This window comes from Physeter macrocephalus, chromosome 7 (assembly GCF_002837175.3).
Source record: "Physeter macrocephalus isolate SW-GA chromosome 7, ASM283717v5, whole genome shotgun sequence".
NCBI lineage: Eukaryota > Metazoa > Chordata > Mammalia > Artiodactyla > Physeteridae > Physeter > Physeter macrocephalus.
In genome coordinates this window covers 43475209-43492475 of record NC_041220.1, presented here as the reverse complement: position 1 = coordinate 43492475, position 17267 = coordinate 43475209, and the positions used below count along the sequence as shown (strand labels likewise).

Genomic DNA, 17267 nt, shown 5'->3' with positions numbered 1-17267 from the left:
GTCAGTACTTGCATCTTTAGTTCTGAAGATAATGTATGAAAAAAAGCCTATTATCTAGTAGATCTCAGCCTTTTTCCAACAGCGCCCATTTAAGTGAATCAAAAGACTCCAGAGGTCCATGTGCCTTGACATTTTCTCATAGAAAAAATATTATGTGGTAATAAAGGCATAAAAGAAAAACATACAGTAATAATGATAATAAAACAATTATACAAGTGCATAATGCTTAACAAAGTAAAACAATAGTAATTCCACAAATAGATTCATTTTTATAAGAATAGCGTAGGTGGGAAACTACAACAAATGCAAGACTCTATGGATGGTGGATGTGGCATCTGTCACCCCATTGATCTCCAGGGTTGATTCGGCTGATCTGGCTGGCTAGGCGGGTGTCCCCTTCCTCCCTCACCGCTCCACGTACATCCCTTCCAAAGCTGCTCGCTTGGTTGAAGAGGATGACCTTTCCCTATAGAGGAGGACCATTCTTCAGTCAAGGGTATATGAGTAGGTGCGTTCCCCTGCTAGAACCTCCAATCAAGCTCTCAAGGTCCATTTGTAGGAAAACATAGGGTAGTCAAGCTTCCAAGACTCTAGACATATCCAAATGACGTGCTGCATGTGGCAGTCTGCCTTTCTATAAAAAAAAAAATACTCTATGAGTGGTGCATTGATTAAAAGAATATCCCTTTGGAAAATTATAGGAATTCCAGCTATCTGGATACTCATGTGCACAGGAGTTTTGCAACATTGCCAAGCAATTGTATCAGGTGTTCAGACTTACTGATGGAGTATTGAATTTGAATACTTCATGAGTACTAGCATTTCACCAATTTAATTAACGAATACTGAATTTTATAAATCATTAATTGATTTACGAGATTACCACTAAGTAGCCCTAAATTATACGTAATGATTAAATGTATGGATTATAATCACATTTACGTCACTTTGTGACCACTTAAAAGTACTTTCATGATCCATCAGTGGGTCTACATTGACTTTGTACTTTCTACACACTTATCCTTGAACCTTACAATCTATTCCATTTGGTCTTACAAGTATCTCAGGTTTTCAGGTCCTGACCATAATTTACAAATTCAATAAATTTAGTGCAAGTGCTTTTTATTTTAAGGGTTTCTAAAAAGTACCAATTAACTATATAATAATACTTTAACATATTCTTCTTGTAATACATTAATATATTCTTCTTGTAAAATTTAAACATTGCCGAAAAGGATTTGTTTTTTGATTTCCATCTTTCAGATTTTGTTCTATGTGTTTAAACGTATACATATATATATATATAAACATTAAATATTTACATATAATATTTATTTTTCATAGGTAACATGTTTATATGCTACTCAAGTTGTGTGTTTATATTTCACAAATAACATGCCTATATATATTAGCATATAAATAATTTTTATACTTGCATTTATTTTAACTCAATATTACATGTTGAAGATTAACGTTAACAATATTGTTCTCCTTCATACTTTTAAACTGTTGATTACTATTCCATAGTATTTATATACATGAGCAGTTTTCCACAGTCATAACCCACTTTGTTTTCTATTATAAGCAAGCTAGAATGAACATCTTTGAACATACCTCTTTCATAACAGTGGGATTATTTTTTTTATGGTTGATAGTGATAAGAGAAATCTCTGTCTTATACAGTCTTCACATTTCAGAGTTTAATAGACACTAGTAATTTACTCTACATATGAAGTATGCAAATATACACATTCAGTAGTAGTTTATGACGGTCATATACATTTTTACAAATCTTTGCGAACACTTTGTTATTAAACTATCTTTACGTTTTTGAATTAGGATTTTTCTATATACTTGAGAATGTTATTGTTAACAATTTAGTTATTCCAATTTCTCCAATTTATTCATGTTTCTTTAACATTCAATACCGCTACAAACATTTATTAAGCATCCCTGAGTAGACAGTGATAACCTATTTGACTAAGAGTTTTTGTTGTGCCCCTTATAGCTTTCTGGATATCCATTAGGAAGATAGCCTTACAAAGAGAGGACCTTTCTGTTCGGAATCCTAAGTTCTGTATTAGACTGTGTTAAAAATAGAAAAAGAGAAGAATAGAAAATTTTCTAAATAATGACACATATATTTAAGTAGTAACAGAACAGGCTAAAGTCAGGAAAGATACGTGCCAAACCATTAACAATCCCTGGGAAGTGGGAATATAGAGAGGCAAAAGAAGAGACGTCTCATTCATGATTTTTGCATTGCATACCTATAACTGTATTGTGTAAATGTTTTATAATCTTATTTTAGTCTATAAGTTTAAAAATGCTAAAGGACATGATAAATTGGGAAATTACACTTACTTTTTTTTTAAGTTCCCCAGGCCTTCCTTATAAACTAATATATATTCCTGTCTTATTACCCAGAGCTATCAAATTTGCTCAAGTAATCATATGATATTAATCTGTCTCTTTTAACATCTTTGGATTGTTGACAATTTGAAAAATTCTTGTAGAATATACTTGAAAAAGCAGCACGTACTTTCAGAAAAGGAAAGTGCTAGAAACTAAGCAATAGTTTGCTACCTAGTACATTGGGAACAAAATCTCTTACTTGGTAAGAAGATGAAGAGCACTTTGAAAAGCAGGGATTTAATTTGGAATTAAATTTTCAGAGTTTAGCAGCCAGTGAGTATTCGTCGTGAACAAAGTGCTAAACTAGGCATAATGGAAAATTTGTACTGGCCTCTGTCAACATCCAATTTAGAAATGCATAGAGAAAAGTCATAGGGCAAACCTTAGACTTAACCACTCAGATGGGTAAACTAAGAAGAATTTCTAGAAGTTAGATTCCTCAAGAGGAGCTTCCTAAAGCCATGAATTTCAAGTTAGGTATTGAAGAAAATAATGGATTAGCAGGAAAACTTAAGGAATGTATACCAAGTAAAGATGGGGTTTAATAACTTTCTTGCCTCAATGATTAAAACATATGCAAAAACAATTGTCCAAACAAACCAATAAAATTACTTATTTAAGATCTCTTTCCTTTTTGTTCTGTTTTCAAAATTGTAGTTGAAATCTGGAGAGACAGCTGCCAACATTGCTAGAGAACTGGCTGAACAGACAAGAAATCATTTGAATGCTGGAGATATCACTTATTCAGTCCGGGCCATGGATCAGCTGGTAGGCCTCCTAGATGTACAGCTCCGGAACTTGACCCCAGGTGGAAAAGATAGTGCTGCACGAAGTTTGAACAAGGTAAGGACCTTAGTTACATGTATCTTTAAAGTTGTAAAATCAGTGAGACTTCCCTGATTAATTTCTTTCTTTCCATAAAAATCAGATCATTCTAAAGAGAATTGCTAGCTATATTCAATTCACTTCACTATTGCAGTATAATAATGACATTATTTGACTTTCAATCTAGGGAACAATAAATGATATCTCTCTATATGTATTTTGAATTTACAATTCTATTTTCCATAGTACTCTTTTGTATGCTAAATTCTGACAGGGTTAATATAGATAAATGCCATTTCTTTTGGTTTTTTTTCCCTTTCAAACCTTTATATTAATATAATTAACAGTAAAACAAATATCTAATCAACAAGCAGAAATTTAGAAAATAACAATGAAAAAGGATATTAGTAATACATTGTCGATTTTTAAAAAAATAATTTAACCTAATTAATATTACATTAAAAAACTCATAGAGCAAGTATTTGTTTTAATTTTTATTTCCTTTTGATTTTTAAATTACTGATTTTGTATCATTACCATTATAACTTAAAAGGTTTAAATGTGTTTCAGCAACTTTGAATTGTAACTAATAAAAATAATTTATTTTTTAAATTTTAAGGAATTTTATGTATTTTAATTTATATTTATAAATCTACTATATATTTAGATACATTATATCCTCATATATAAGCATTTTATATATAACCTATACATATATAAGCATTTTATTTACCTAAGTATGTAAAATATATTTAATATATTTATAAAGAATATCATTTATTTATATAACAAAATAGCACATGGTGAAAAGATATTAGAATGCTGCCATCAGATAACATGTATTCCCTGAATGGCATTTTTGTAGTAAAGATGATCAGTTATTGAAACTTGATTTTAAGGTCTCAAATATCAATGATAATCTTATTACTTAAAAAAGCAAGAATTTGGCAGTGACCGTCTAATGTCCTGTATGGAATTCACTAAATGAACATTCCCCTTTAGAGTGAAAAAATAACTTTGCAGACTGGTCTTTATTATGTTTATTTCTTTTCTGTCTTAGGAGTCTCACTCATGAGACGGAAGAAATTTTTTTAAATAAAAATGGTTCGACATTAAAAAGCTAGATATTTTATCTGTCAGTTTTTCCTGCAATTTCATCCTCAGAAAATAGATTCAATTTTATCAATTAGATATAAATTATTACTGAAGTTTTTTTCATGCTGAGCAAAAAGGAGTTTTTTTTGTCATTCATATTCCTGATAGAATCTCAACCAAGCCGCTGGCAGAATATAATCCACAGCTGCCTATGTAATCTGGGCATGCTGTGATTTTAATGTGTTATTACCCAGGCTGACTGGAGGCTATTAATGAATATTGCTGCCAGCTATTGTTATCATAATGTACTGGATATAGTAATTTCTATTAATGTTACATATCCATACCATTACTTGTTATAGCAATACTTTGTATCTTTATTTAAAAATGGTGTCAATATCTGACAATATCAGGTAAAGCTGGCAATTAATGTCACATTCTAACTAGCTACAGCTAATCAGCTTGCCTAGTCTGAATATCAAATAACTACATAATGGACAAATTTTCATTTGTGAAGCTTTTTAATGCTCTCTTTTGTTTCTTATTTGGCTCTTTTCAACTGTTTATATAACGTGGTTTGTTATATGTTAATTTGCATGATGGGGTAAGAAGATGGGAGGGCAGAGGTTATTCACATGCTTCCTGGCTTGCTCTCATTTCCTGTGGTTCCCACTGTTCCCTGAAGCAGTTTTAACCCATCAGATTTTCAAAGTCAACTTGGTACAAATCAATTGTGCTCCACATTGAAATTCTGGAGGGTTTAGAGATCTGCTAAACCAAAATGAGAGTCAGTGATCCAAATGACAGTGCTGACAATTTACTTGCACTCATTCCTCACTTAATTCTTTAGAGGAGTAACTGCTCTATGCTCATTGAAGAATGCATGAATTAAAGTGGGAGAGTATTAGCCACACAAAAGGCATCAGAGTAACTGCTTCTTAAAACTGGGTAATTTTCTCCTTGAACAATCTAGGCTACTGAAGGAAAATAATAGGGAAAAGGAGGAAAACTACAATCTAATTGATGAAATTTGCAGTCATTTATTTAAACAGAGCAAATATATGTATTAATTATTCATTTTATCACCAGGAAAAAATGTTTGGGACTGAGTATGAGTTGCTGTTAACCTTTTGCCCAGAAAAACATCATTCTGTATGCAAACAAAGAAACACACAGAAACAGGCTTCTTATCCCACAGAAGTTCCTAAAATGTACAAAATTTTTGGTCAAAATCATCAAAAGGAATTCTTCAAGAAATAAAAACAAGATAAATCACAGTATCGATTGCATTCTTTTAATCAGAAGTTACTTATCTCTTGGTATTTGTCCCTTGGAATCAAACAGTCAAATGAATGGGCATTTCTATTTTCTTAATGAATAGAACTTTTTGTATGTATGAACAAATGGTTTGTGGGACACATTAACCATCTAAAAATCTGTAAACCCCAGACAATTTACCATCTTTAAAAAATGGGTTCCAAATTTTTGACATAATTTACTTAACTTCCTAGATCTTCATTTGTGGCCCATGAATTAATAACTAACCTCATGTGAAATGAATCATGTCAAATGAATGAAGTATATTGGTTTTTACTAATTTCTACTAAATTTAGTCTAAGATTTCTTTCCATCATTAACAGCTTTATACCATCCAGTTGTCACTTGGGTTCTGAAAAGCTGTTAGTTACTATTTTTCAAGCCATTGCTGACATTTTGCTGCTGCTTAGCTTTCATTCTCTTCTTGAAAGTAGTGCACAACAAAATAAGGTGTTTGTGTAGATGTGTTCTTTTATTTTTCTTGTTTTCTTCTGTCACTAACTTGTTTTTTCTATTCTGTGTTTAATCTGCTGTCTTAATGGACTCAGCTTCAGAAAAGAGAGCGCTCTTGCAGAGCCTATGTCCAGGTACTTTCTGAGTTTTTATAAATGTGTTAAGTTGTTGAATTGTCTCTGTTGGTGATAGCATGTATGGGCATCCCATAGAAAGATGATAATGTATCCTGTTGAACTAGAAGAATTTCAGGGAGGGCATGGAGGGTGGGAATGGAAAGTTATATGAAAGGGTATGTGCTAAAAAGAAATCTGACAGTGCTCTATCATACAAGAGGAGCACAGACTAGCATAGACGTGCAACTTTGGGTGTGAGAATTTTGATCATCACTGAAAGGTGAGTTGGGTGTAATATATAATAAATCTCTAATTTCTTCAGAGAGGTGGGTATGAAAACATTTCATTCCTATGTTGGTCTAGCTAATATTTGAGTAGCAAGTCATCCAGAAATGACACTCAATCAAATAAGACAACAATTCCAGGATACTTGGAATATCATGCTTCTGTGCCAAATTAATCAAGACAAGCTGTGACGATCTTACTCTTCCACTTATTATAAACACATGAATCTGAATGTAAGTGTAATTTTTCCTCCAGTTAACATGTTGTAATTTGTTTCTAAGCAAGATAAAAAACATTTCTACTGTTTATGAGTTCTTTGTGAAAAAGAATCCCAGAAGCAAGCTTCATAGTTATTTTTAGAATAAGGGAAAGAAGGGAGGGGAGGGGAGAAGAGGAAAAGAGAGGAGAGAAGGGAAGGGGAGGGGAGGGGAAGGAGGGGAGGAGGGAGGAACAAAGGCAGGCAAAGTCAAATGACAAATTCAAATGACAAAGCTATTTAGTAATGACTTTGATGTGCTTTATTCAAGGGAAAACAATCCGTGGGTTGAGGCAGTAAGTGCCTCATCATCAGTGGTGCACTCTCCCTGAGGGATGTTGGACAAGAGTGAGTTTTATAGAGACAACTCTAAACAGGGCGCCATTGTCAAGGAGGTTGGGGATTTCCTTATAAGGCTAGCAGGTTTTGTTTTCTAGGGTAAGGTGAGCTAGCTAATGCTGAGTTGGAGGATTGTGATCAGTGTATATGTGAGGTTTCCTTGACAGTCATTTCCCATAAGTGCAGATTTAGATTTGTGATGTGGGCCAGGCCACTGGGGCGGCCTCCATTTTTTGGGTCCCAAAATATAAATTAACTTCATCAGAAGGAAGAAAAAATATGAAACTGTGTGACTGTCAACTTTATTCCCTATGTGTATATATCATAGCATTTTTAAGCAGAAGGCCAACTACATTTATGAAGAGAGATGCCTTCAAGACCCAAATCACTGGTTCTCAGATTAGTAGTCCAGAAAATACACACTATCAGTTTATTCACAATAAGGGCATTTTGTGAGACAGTCATTTAAAAGGAAAAAAATAATAATTTGAACATTGAACAGAGATTAGGAAGAAAAGCTTTCAGTTTGCATTTAACTTTATAAATTAATGAATCTTTGTATATAAGAAGCTGTTCAGGTTTATTTTTCTAAGGTTTTGGGAAAGAAATTGCTTGGGAGGGGTTTATGTATATATATTGCTTAGTGTGTGCCATAGACAGAGAAATTGAAGTACTCTTCAGCATTGAAAGCTGAGGATCATTTTTGAGCAATATTAGGATTGTTTTTTTATTGTAATCTATGCTATCCCTTTACTGGGGCCTTGGAGATAATTAGCCTTTCAGTATTTAAATCTATGAAATGCATGGTCATTCAAACATGAATCTCTGATGGAAAATTAATAGCACAGTTTACTCAGTAGCTGATTTCCTGGTGTTGTAATTGACTGGCTATGAATAAATGTTTCAGCTATTGACTAAACATCTGATAAGGCCAAATACAAACAGAATATTGGTGAAGCAGAAATGCTGTGCTCACTATAACACAGCATTATTTCTGTTCCTTTTATTGTAGATCATTATTTTATGAAATTCTAGAGTGAATAATACCTTAAACTTTAGTCCATTTGAATTTTAAAGGCTTATGTTCCCTATTATTTCTCTGTTCAGAGCACATTCTGAGCTACCTATGAAATAGGTATGAAATACATTTGAAATGTTTTATGCATTAAATTTGAAAAAAGATAATTATTTAGTTATCACAAGATTCTTAAAAAAAAAAAATCCAAAATTTCCTTTCCAGGGGCACAAGCAGTGATTCTCCTAGATTTGATTTTGACCATCTAAACATATTTAGCTTTTAATTTTTTAGAAATACAGTGTCTATTTTATGAATTATCTAGATCTTTTTTTAATTTCTTGCTTCCCACTTTTTATTCCCCAAAAAAAAAAAAAGTGGAATCTGGACTGTCACCTGTCAACTATGATAACTCATCTGTAGGTGAACAATTAAAAGATAGTTGCTTTGATTTTTTAAATAATATGTGAATCTCCTAAAACCCATTATTCTTTTGTCTCAAGAATTTTAACAAAAACAAAAAATTGGGTCAAATATATTTTATTTTTCTTTATTTAGTTGTAACTTTTTTTTTTTTTTTTTTTTTTTTTGGTGGTAAGCCGGCCTCTCACTGTTGTGGCCTCTCCCGTTGTGGAGCACAGGCTCCGGACGTGCAGGCTCAGCAGCCATGGCCCACGGGCCTAGCCGCTCCGCGGCATGTGGGATCGTCCCAGACCGGGGCACGAACCCGTGTCCCCTGCATCGGCAGGCGGACTCTCAACCACTGCGCCACCAGGGAAGCCCCTGTAACTTTAGATTACATTAAAATCCTTGTTGACTATCAAAAGATAGATATTGACATGTCATAGTAAAAATAGCATTACTGTATTGCAGGCATTAATACATACCTTCATTTAGGAGAGGGTTTTAAGTATTATGCCAGAGATAACAAATAAGGTTTGTGTTACATATACATATTAAGTAGCTACCATGATATAATATTACCAGGAGGGACCTTAGAGATGAAGATGAGTGAGTTGAGATCTGGAGAGATGAAATGACTGGACCAAGGTCACACAACTAGCACCAATGGCACTAATGCTGCTATCCTGATGTGCATCCAGTGCTTCTTCAACACCATGATTAAGAATAACGGTGATTTATTATGAAGAATAAATATGTTTATTAGGCACTGTGGCCATCACTGTGCAAAGCATTTTGCATAAATTCTTACTTAATATTCAAAACAACCCTGTGATATAAGTTATTGCTATTCTTAACTTAAAAGTAGAGAAAATGGGCACAGGAAGCATTAAATGACTTTCACAAAATTACACAGTAATAATTGAGGGGCTCCTGAATTCAAAGTTAGGTCTTCCTGATTCAGAAACTCATGCTCTCATTCGCCAAAATAATGTGATTGCGGAACTGACATTATTTGGTGTTAGAAGTCAAGATATATTATTTGGTTTATATTTATTGATTTATGGTACTGTATTTCAGGAATGGTATAAAGTATAACAATTTTTTTTTTATTTCTCCTTTTTTTGAGATTGAGCTCAAAGGGCTGTGTGGTGATTATTTTGTACTCCTATAGCCAGGTCAAATACAAACATAATTTACTTTGAGGTCATTTGGTTTTCAGAGGAGACTAATTTAAAAATTATCATATTGAGAGAAGAAAAAAGAAAGTAGAAAATATTCTAACTCTATGCTAAAGGAGGAACAGTCAAACTGTTTTCCAAAGTGACCACACCATTTTACATTTCCACCAGCAATACGTGAGGGTTCCAATTTCTCCACATCTATGGCAGCACTGTTATTTTCTCTTTTTGATTATAACCATCCGAGTACATGTGAATTGCATAAGTTCTTAACTCTAGTGGTGGAATGGGGGCAGGGGAAGTTTTAGGAGGATAATCCATGAATGAATAAAAAAATTATATGGCTCCAAAGAGAGGTCTGTGTTTTTTCATGAGAATCTGAGAGTAGAATGTGACCTCAAATAACTTAAGAACAACTGCCTTCATGTTCTATAAATGTAACCAGAACTTATATTTTTTTCTCATTTTTCAATCCCAAGTTCCCATCTTTTAAATAGTAATGTTTGTTAGCATTGTTCTTCTCTTTAGCAGGAACTATTAAAAATTACTAGCGTTCATTTTTTACTGCTTGAAAAGCAGGACATTTTCCTAGTTAAGAAATATGTTTTGATTTTTATCAGCAGTTTCTTTTGTCCTCCATATCTCAGAGGTGGCATGGACTCCCTAGAGTGTGCAGTCATTCTTGCTTAATGGGAAATATATGTACATACAGTTTTTGATGTGAATCTTTTGAGTCATTCTTTGGAACCTACTATTATTTGCATAGTCGGGCTGAGAACTGATCAGAAAAAATTGGTAAATAGATGCAAATTTTTTTAAAAAGACACATATACATGCATACCTGGTTTCCTCCCTTCTTCCCATCCTTCCTTAAATTTTTCTTTCCTTTTTTTTAAAGGCAGATAGTCTATGTGTTCTTTAAATCTTACCAAGTATTTGTAATAAGGTCTCTTTTTATTTCAGTTTGGAATTTTAGTTTGCTTTTTCTGTTTATTTATTTATTTTGTTTGTTTCACCTTCATTATCCACTAGAAATCTGTATCCTAGGTACCATCAGTGTAAAAGCAACCTCTATCTTCAAAACTATGTAAAAAACATCACAAAGTAGTTAACGACAAAAACATTCAAGAATTACTAGTTCAGCACATGTGCCCAGTAATTTTATCAGTACTGGGAATATAGCAGTGCCCATAACAGGCCAAAATCCCTGCTCTCTCTCCTAGGGTGAAATGTCCAGTAGCAGAATATAAACAGTATGCTAAGTATGTGAAATATATGGTATGTGAGATGATGATAAATGTTACGGAGAAAAATAGAGCAAGAAACGCATCACTGAGGTGACATTTCAGAAAAACTCTGAAGGAGTGAACTGTGAAGATATGCAGGAAAAAGCATTCCAGCAGAGAAAACAAAGTTTCTGAGGTGGAAATATGCCTGTGTTGTCCAGGAAGCGAATGCAACTGGAGGAGAGTGAAAGAGAAGAGGGTAGCAGGACATTAATCTGTAGGGCAGCGAGGGCCCAGATCTGATAAACCATAGTAAGGACCTCAACTTTTACTCATAGACACACAGGAAACCACTGCAGGTTTATGAGCAGAAGGATGACATGATGTGACGTGTTTTAAAAGTGGAGACTAGATTCTAGCAGGAAAAGTAAGGGCTGAAACAGGGTGACCATTTGGGCAATAACAACATTCACTTGGAACAGTATATGAGTGTGGGATGCTGAGATAATTCTTTAGCTTTCGGATTTTCTTTTTTTTCTAAATTTTTTTAAAAATTTTATTTATTTATTTATGGCTGTGTTGGGTCTTCACTTCTGTGTGAGGGCTTTCTCTAGTTGCAGCGAGCGGGGGCCACTCTTCTTCGCGGTGTGCGGGCCTCTCACTGTCGCAGCCTCTCGTTGTGGAGCACAGGCTCCAGACGCGCAGGCTCAGTAGTTGTGGCTCACAGGTCTAGTTGCTCCGCGGCATGTGGGATCCTCCCAGACCAGGGCTCGAACCCATGTCCCCTGCATTGGCAGGCAGATTCTCAACCACTGCGCCACCAGGGAAGCCCCGGAATTTTTTTAACTGGAACAAACAGGATACGCTAAGGGCTTGTATGTGAAGTGTCAGAGATAGAGAGGAGTTGGAATTACACAAAGTGTTTTGACTGAGCAACTGGAAGGATGCAGTCACCATTTATTGAGATAGTCAATATGTGACCAATTTGGGAGGAGCACGAAAAGAACTTCACTCAGGGGCATGTTAAGTTTGAGATTCTTATTAGGTATGCAATATTGATGGTAAATATGCAGTTAGATATATGAGCTTGAAATTTACCTGAGAGATCAAGCTAGACATAATCATTTAGTAATGTTTCACTTAGAGTGGCATTTTCAGCCAATGTACTAGATGAATTCATCAAGGAAATGAGTGTAGAAAGAGAAGAGAATCTAGAGCTGAGCCCCAGGACACTGCCATATGATGAGGTCAGGGAGAGGAAGAGGAACTGGCAATAGAGACTAACGACCAGGCTTAAGGAAGGAGGAGGACCTGGAGAGTATGACATCCAGGAGTCAACTCAAGTTCTTGTTTCATGGAGGAGGAAATGATGTCAAGTGCTGCTGAATCTGCTCAGAAATGCTGATACAGCTGTTCAATGATAAAAGTAATGTCAGCTTTTGATGGATTTTAAAAACTTCCAAAGCCCAGATATCTATATTATTATATTTACTACCTAAACATTTTTACCTATTGCTTTCATTTTTTTGTCTGTAATGCAGACTTTCTGTGAACCAAAGTTGCTACTTGCACCTTTGACAAAGTACAGATTGAATTATGCCAGTTTTACTTGTGTGCCTTTGGTGCATGAGACAAGAAAGATTCTAACCTCCATTTATACTGCTAGGAAGAAATTAATGAGTATTTTCAAGTTTCTTGTTTGGTCGCTTAATTGGCTGTGTGACAAAGAGCTCCACGGTGCATGTCAAACGACTTTCTGAGTCCTCTAATGATTTGTGCTTTGCTTGACTTGTGATACTATTTTGTGTGGCCTGTCAGGCTGGATATCCTTGTTAAAGTGGCTAGAATAAATTGGCTAGTGGTGTGCATACAATGTAGTATATTAACTGCAGCAACGGGGAGTACTTTCAGCAGCTCTTTCAGGAGATTTCGATGTTTGCCCATAAGCATCAAAGCCAACCCAAACTTTCATTTAATATAATTAAAAGGACATCTGAAAGTAGTTTGAATCACACCAGGTTCTTGAGGTTTGGTAACCCTTTGTTAAAACCTTGTGAACTTAATATATTTCACAGCTTGATAAATCTGCACTTGATTTGAGTCAGTAAGAGAAAAAATATAAATCTGCACCCTGCATGTTTCTGGTGCCCTGAACCTATTTCTAAAAGACTTTGAGATCAAAGAAAGTAACTTCCATCTACAAAGCAGAGTAGTTTTCTTTAGATAAAGAAGATATAAGAATTATTTTCTATAAGTTTCAGTCACTAAATGCTGTTGTAAAGCAATTGTTGAATCAAAAGATAGTAAAACCATATGTAATGTAAGCAGTGTAAATTATTCAGGTTATTATTTAAGAGCGTAGGTAGGTCAGTTCATAAATCTAATAATTTGAAAACCTCCAAAGGACAATGACAGATGTTGATGATGGAGTTCCTGCTTTGACGTGCAAACATCATTCTGGGAACCTCTCAAAATTCCCATGGCTAATGTGTCAGGTCAGGCAGAGATGGCCACTTTACAAAGTCATTTCTGACTCTTCCAGTTTGCACATTTCCTGTAAGTAAACAAAATGTTCCAGCTGCTGTTTGTATATACGTGGCTTGTAAATGCTTCAGGAAGTAATTCTAATAAGGGTGAAAAAAAAGCCCTTTTGTTTTTAAATAAAATGTTTTCACTTAAAACAAAAGTATTTTCTCACTTCTTTTCACCAAATTTTATTTTCTTCTCCCTTATAACTTCTTGATCAAAGCCTAGATAACTACTTAATTGTAAAATTGTTTATTTAAAGTCCATTCTAATGCATCATTGCTTTCCGAACATGAGTTTACTTTCAGAAAAGTTTTAAATACATAGAATATAAATAGATATACTTTCTACGCAAACACAAGAGAATGCACATCAATTTACTTTGCTATTTCTTTAACAACATTATGATCATGTACCTAACCAGAAGGAAAAAATACTTTTAAAATAGGATTACAGATTTAAGATCCTACTTTCTGAAACTATCATTAGCATTTCTGGTACAGGTAGAAAAGCAATGGAAGTTTTAAGGTGTCATTTGCAGTAGAGTAGTTCCTTGATGGCTTGGAACCAAACAAATGATTTTTTAATACTGCTCCCAACAGAGTTATAATTCTGATATTTTCCCTTATCAGCCAGTAGTAGCAGAAACTTAACTATGACAACTTAAACTAGGGCTTTATTTTCATTAAGTAAAAAGGAAATGCAGCCAAAACCGTTCAGGATTAGCATGAAAACTCCGTATCAGAGACCAAGGCTTCATCTGCTTTTCTGCTCTATTGTCTTTAGCACATGGGTTTCCATCCTCAAAATGACAAGATGGTTACTTAGCATCCATGCTAATTTTTACATAGAAAGAAGGATAAGAACAAGTAACTAAAATATTTATCTCTGTTAGAACTTTCCAAATGTCTCACCCCACTATATTTGACCATTTCCCCTACTTCTGACCATATCCCTTGGGCTACTCAGGGATAGCCCAAGGGATTTAGCTTTGCATAGCTAAATGCTTCATTAATAGGTATACTTTTGCAGCTGGGCATAACTATATCTATTAATGTCCAGTGATTCTATATCTAAAACAAGAGAATTATTGGGAAAATAGTATTCTTAGATGCAACCAAAAATACTTTTTTCTTATTTAATGGTACATATTGATATATTCATCCAGTTTTGATGTAATAATCTACCATAGAGTTATGAGAATACCAATGGTTACTTTTAAACCCTAAGTATAGATTAAAATGTTCTTTTGATTGTTCTCTTATATAGTCTGAAAGCAATCATTTTTGTTAAAAGGGAAAAAAAAGATTATTTCAGATTATTTCTGAATAGCTAATATAGGTATATTTAAAATTCAAAAAGTAGAATAATAGATATGGCTCCTTCCCACTGAGGCTGCTGCATTGCTAACTCTGGGGCATGCCACTGACACTGTGACCTATTTCAGTGGTGCCCCCTTGGAGTTGTGTGGTGCAAGCAACCCTGCCTCTCCCCTGCCTCTCTCCCCAGTCATTCAGATCTCCTTCCTTACTGTTATCAGCCTCTTAAATATCCTACCAGAGAAGACTATTTTTACTCACATCCATGTTTCTATAATGTTTCTTTATAAACTTTGTCATACAATCACAAAACAGTGCTGTTCTCTTTACCTACAACTAGGACCTTGGGAGTAGCTGTGCCAGACCCACATTATGTGGTAGCATTCCACCACTGAAAAGAATAAGCATATAGAGATGATCACAAGGTACACTTGTATCACAGTTTATATCAACAAAAAAACTTAACTGTATCAGTAGGAAACCGGTGGAATAAAATGCTACACCAAATAGTGGACTAATCTTTAGCCACAGAAAGAATGAGGTAGATCTCGTATTGACTTAGAAAGATGGGTATAATACAGTATCAAGTAAAAAAAAACAAAAGAAAAAGGCAAACAAGCAAAACCAAACAAATAACATTATTATGGTGATCACATCTATTTGTATGTATGTGTAAATATTTATGAGTCTGGAGGGGTCCACAACTAACTGTCAAAGAAATTCCTTTTGGGAGAGGTGGGTGTTATTCCATAAATAGACTTTCCAGTTTTAATGTATATACTTAATGTATTTTCAACTGTTCACAACGTATACCTTTTTAATTTTTTTTTTTTTTACTAGTACAGAGTATTTATTGGAAAAGTTTTAGACTTACAGAAAATTGGTCAGTTAGTATCGAGTTCCAATACCATATATCCCTCCTACACACAGAGTTTCCTTTATTATTACTACCTTACATTAGTATGGTACATTCATTATAATTAATGAACCAATATTGATATATTATTATTAACTAAAATGCATAGTTCAGATTCACTTAGTTTTTAACTATGCCTTTTTTCTGTTTCAGGATCCTATCAGGATATCACATTACATTTAAACATCATATCTCCTTAGGCTCCTCTAGGCTGTGACAGTTTTTCAGACTTTCCTGCAAGGTTGTACTTTTTAAAGTCAGAAAATATATTTTCCATTTAAAATAACTAGTGTGTATACTTTAAGAAGGGCATAGAAGTATTCATTCATTCACTCACTCAGACAATATTTGTTGAGCTCCTGTGCTTCAGGCACTGTTCCAGGTTCAGTGATTCAAAGGTAAAGACAGACAGGATTACTGTTCTTGCAGAGCTCACATCCTAGTTTAGCAAACTGGAGTTTGGGAAGGAAATAGACAGTAAAGCAATCAAAATAATAAAAGAAGATAATGGCCAAAGTACTATGCAGAGAATTAAAACAATCTTGAGTTAAAGTAACTGCTTGGTTACTTTAGACTGTGTGTATCTGGGAGATGACAGTGCAGCTGACTCCTGGCAGCATGAGATCAGCCATGTGCCTATCTGGAGAAAAAGCAGTCTAGAATCAGAGGTCACCCATCATGGCCAAGTGAGGTTGGAGAGTTCTGGAAATAGAAAGAAGGCTAATATGCCTGAAGCAATGGGTTGAAGGAGAATACAGGGCTAGGAAAGCTATGGGAAGGAGTCAAGATTCTGAATGCCATTGAAGAGTTTTAACTAGGGTTGTGACAGATTTTTGCAAGATTAATTTGGTTGCAAATTTAGTTTTCCTCTGATATCCATTATTGCCGCTTCAGTTACCACCTTTATGTAGGTAATTCTCAAAAAACCTTAATCAACCACTTTAAACACTTAGAAATTTTGTCATTCCATTCTCCCTACTGCTGAATAATGTTTAAAGATGCAAATCTGATTACGACTTGATCCCACTCAAAGACTGTCCATTACTCTCTTTTTCACTAAAGAAAAAATTTCCTGTTTTGGACTACAGTGTTTGAGAATTTGACTCCTCTTTTCCCATACCTGATTTCCCATACCCTTAGCTGGCCCCTTCCATATTCTTAGATTCTACACTCCCAAACCACCTAAGTACTTGCAGTTCATGTCTCTGTGCCTATTTAGTCACAGTTATGTTCTGCTTGGATTACTTCTATATTTGTTCTCCTTTCTCCATCCTTTCTTCTCAGTAACGTTGACTTATCTGCCAACACCTACGTTATAAGCCATGACTCTAAAGAAACATTCTTTCTCCCACCTAGTCTGGATAAATGCGCTCTTATACATCCTCGCTTTTCATCTTATTACAGCAATTATCAAGCTATATATATTTTTTAATTTAATTTAATTTATTTTTTATACAGCAGGTTCTTCTTAGTCATCCATTTTGTACACATCAGTGTATACATGTCAATCACAATCTCCCAATTCATCACAACACCACCCCCACTCCCCAGCCACTTTCCCCCCTTGGTGTCCATACGTTT

General features: G+C 34.6%; 1 protein-coding gene across 1 annotated transcript in view; it reads left to right on the top strand.

Annotated features, from left to right (window-relative positions):
- The first annotated feature begins 2876 nt into the window (after positions 1–2876).
- ADGRL3 (adhesion G protein-coupled receptor L3) overlaps positions 2877–17267 on the top strand; it is a 150310-nt gene continuing 135919 nt past the window's right edge. The window contains exons 1-2 of the mRNA XM_055086330.1: positions 2877–2954; positions 3073–3258. Coding sequence (XP_054942305.1) covers positions 2877–2954; positions 3073–3258 — 264 coding nt within the window. The remainder of the gene's footprint in view (positions 2955–3072; positions 3259–17267) is intronic.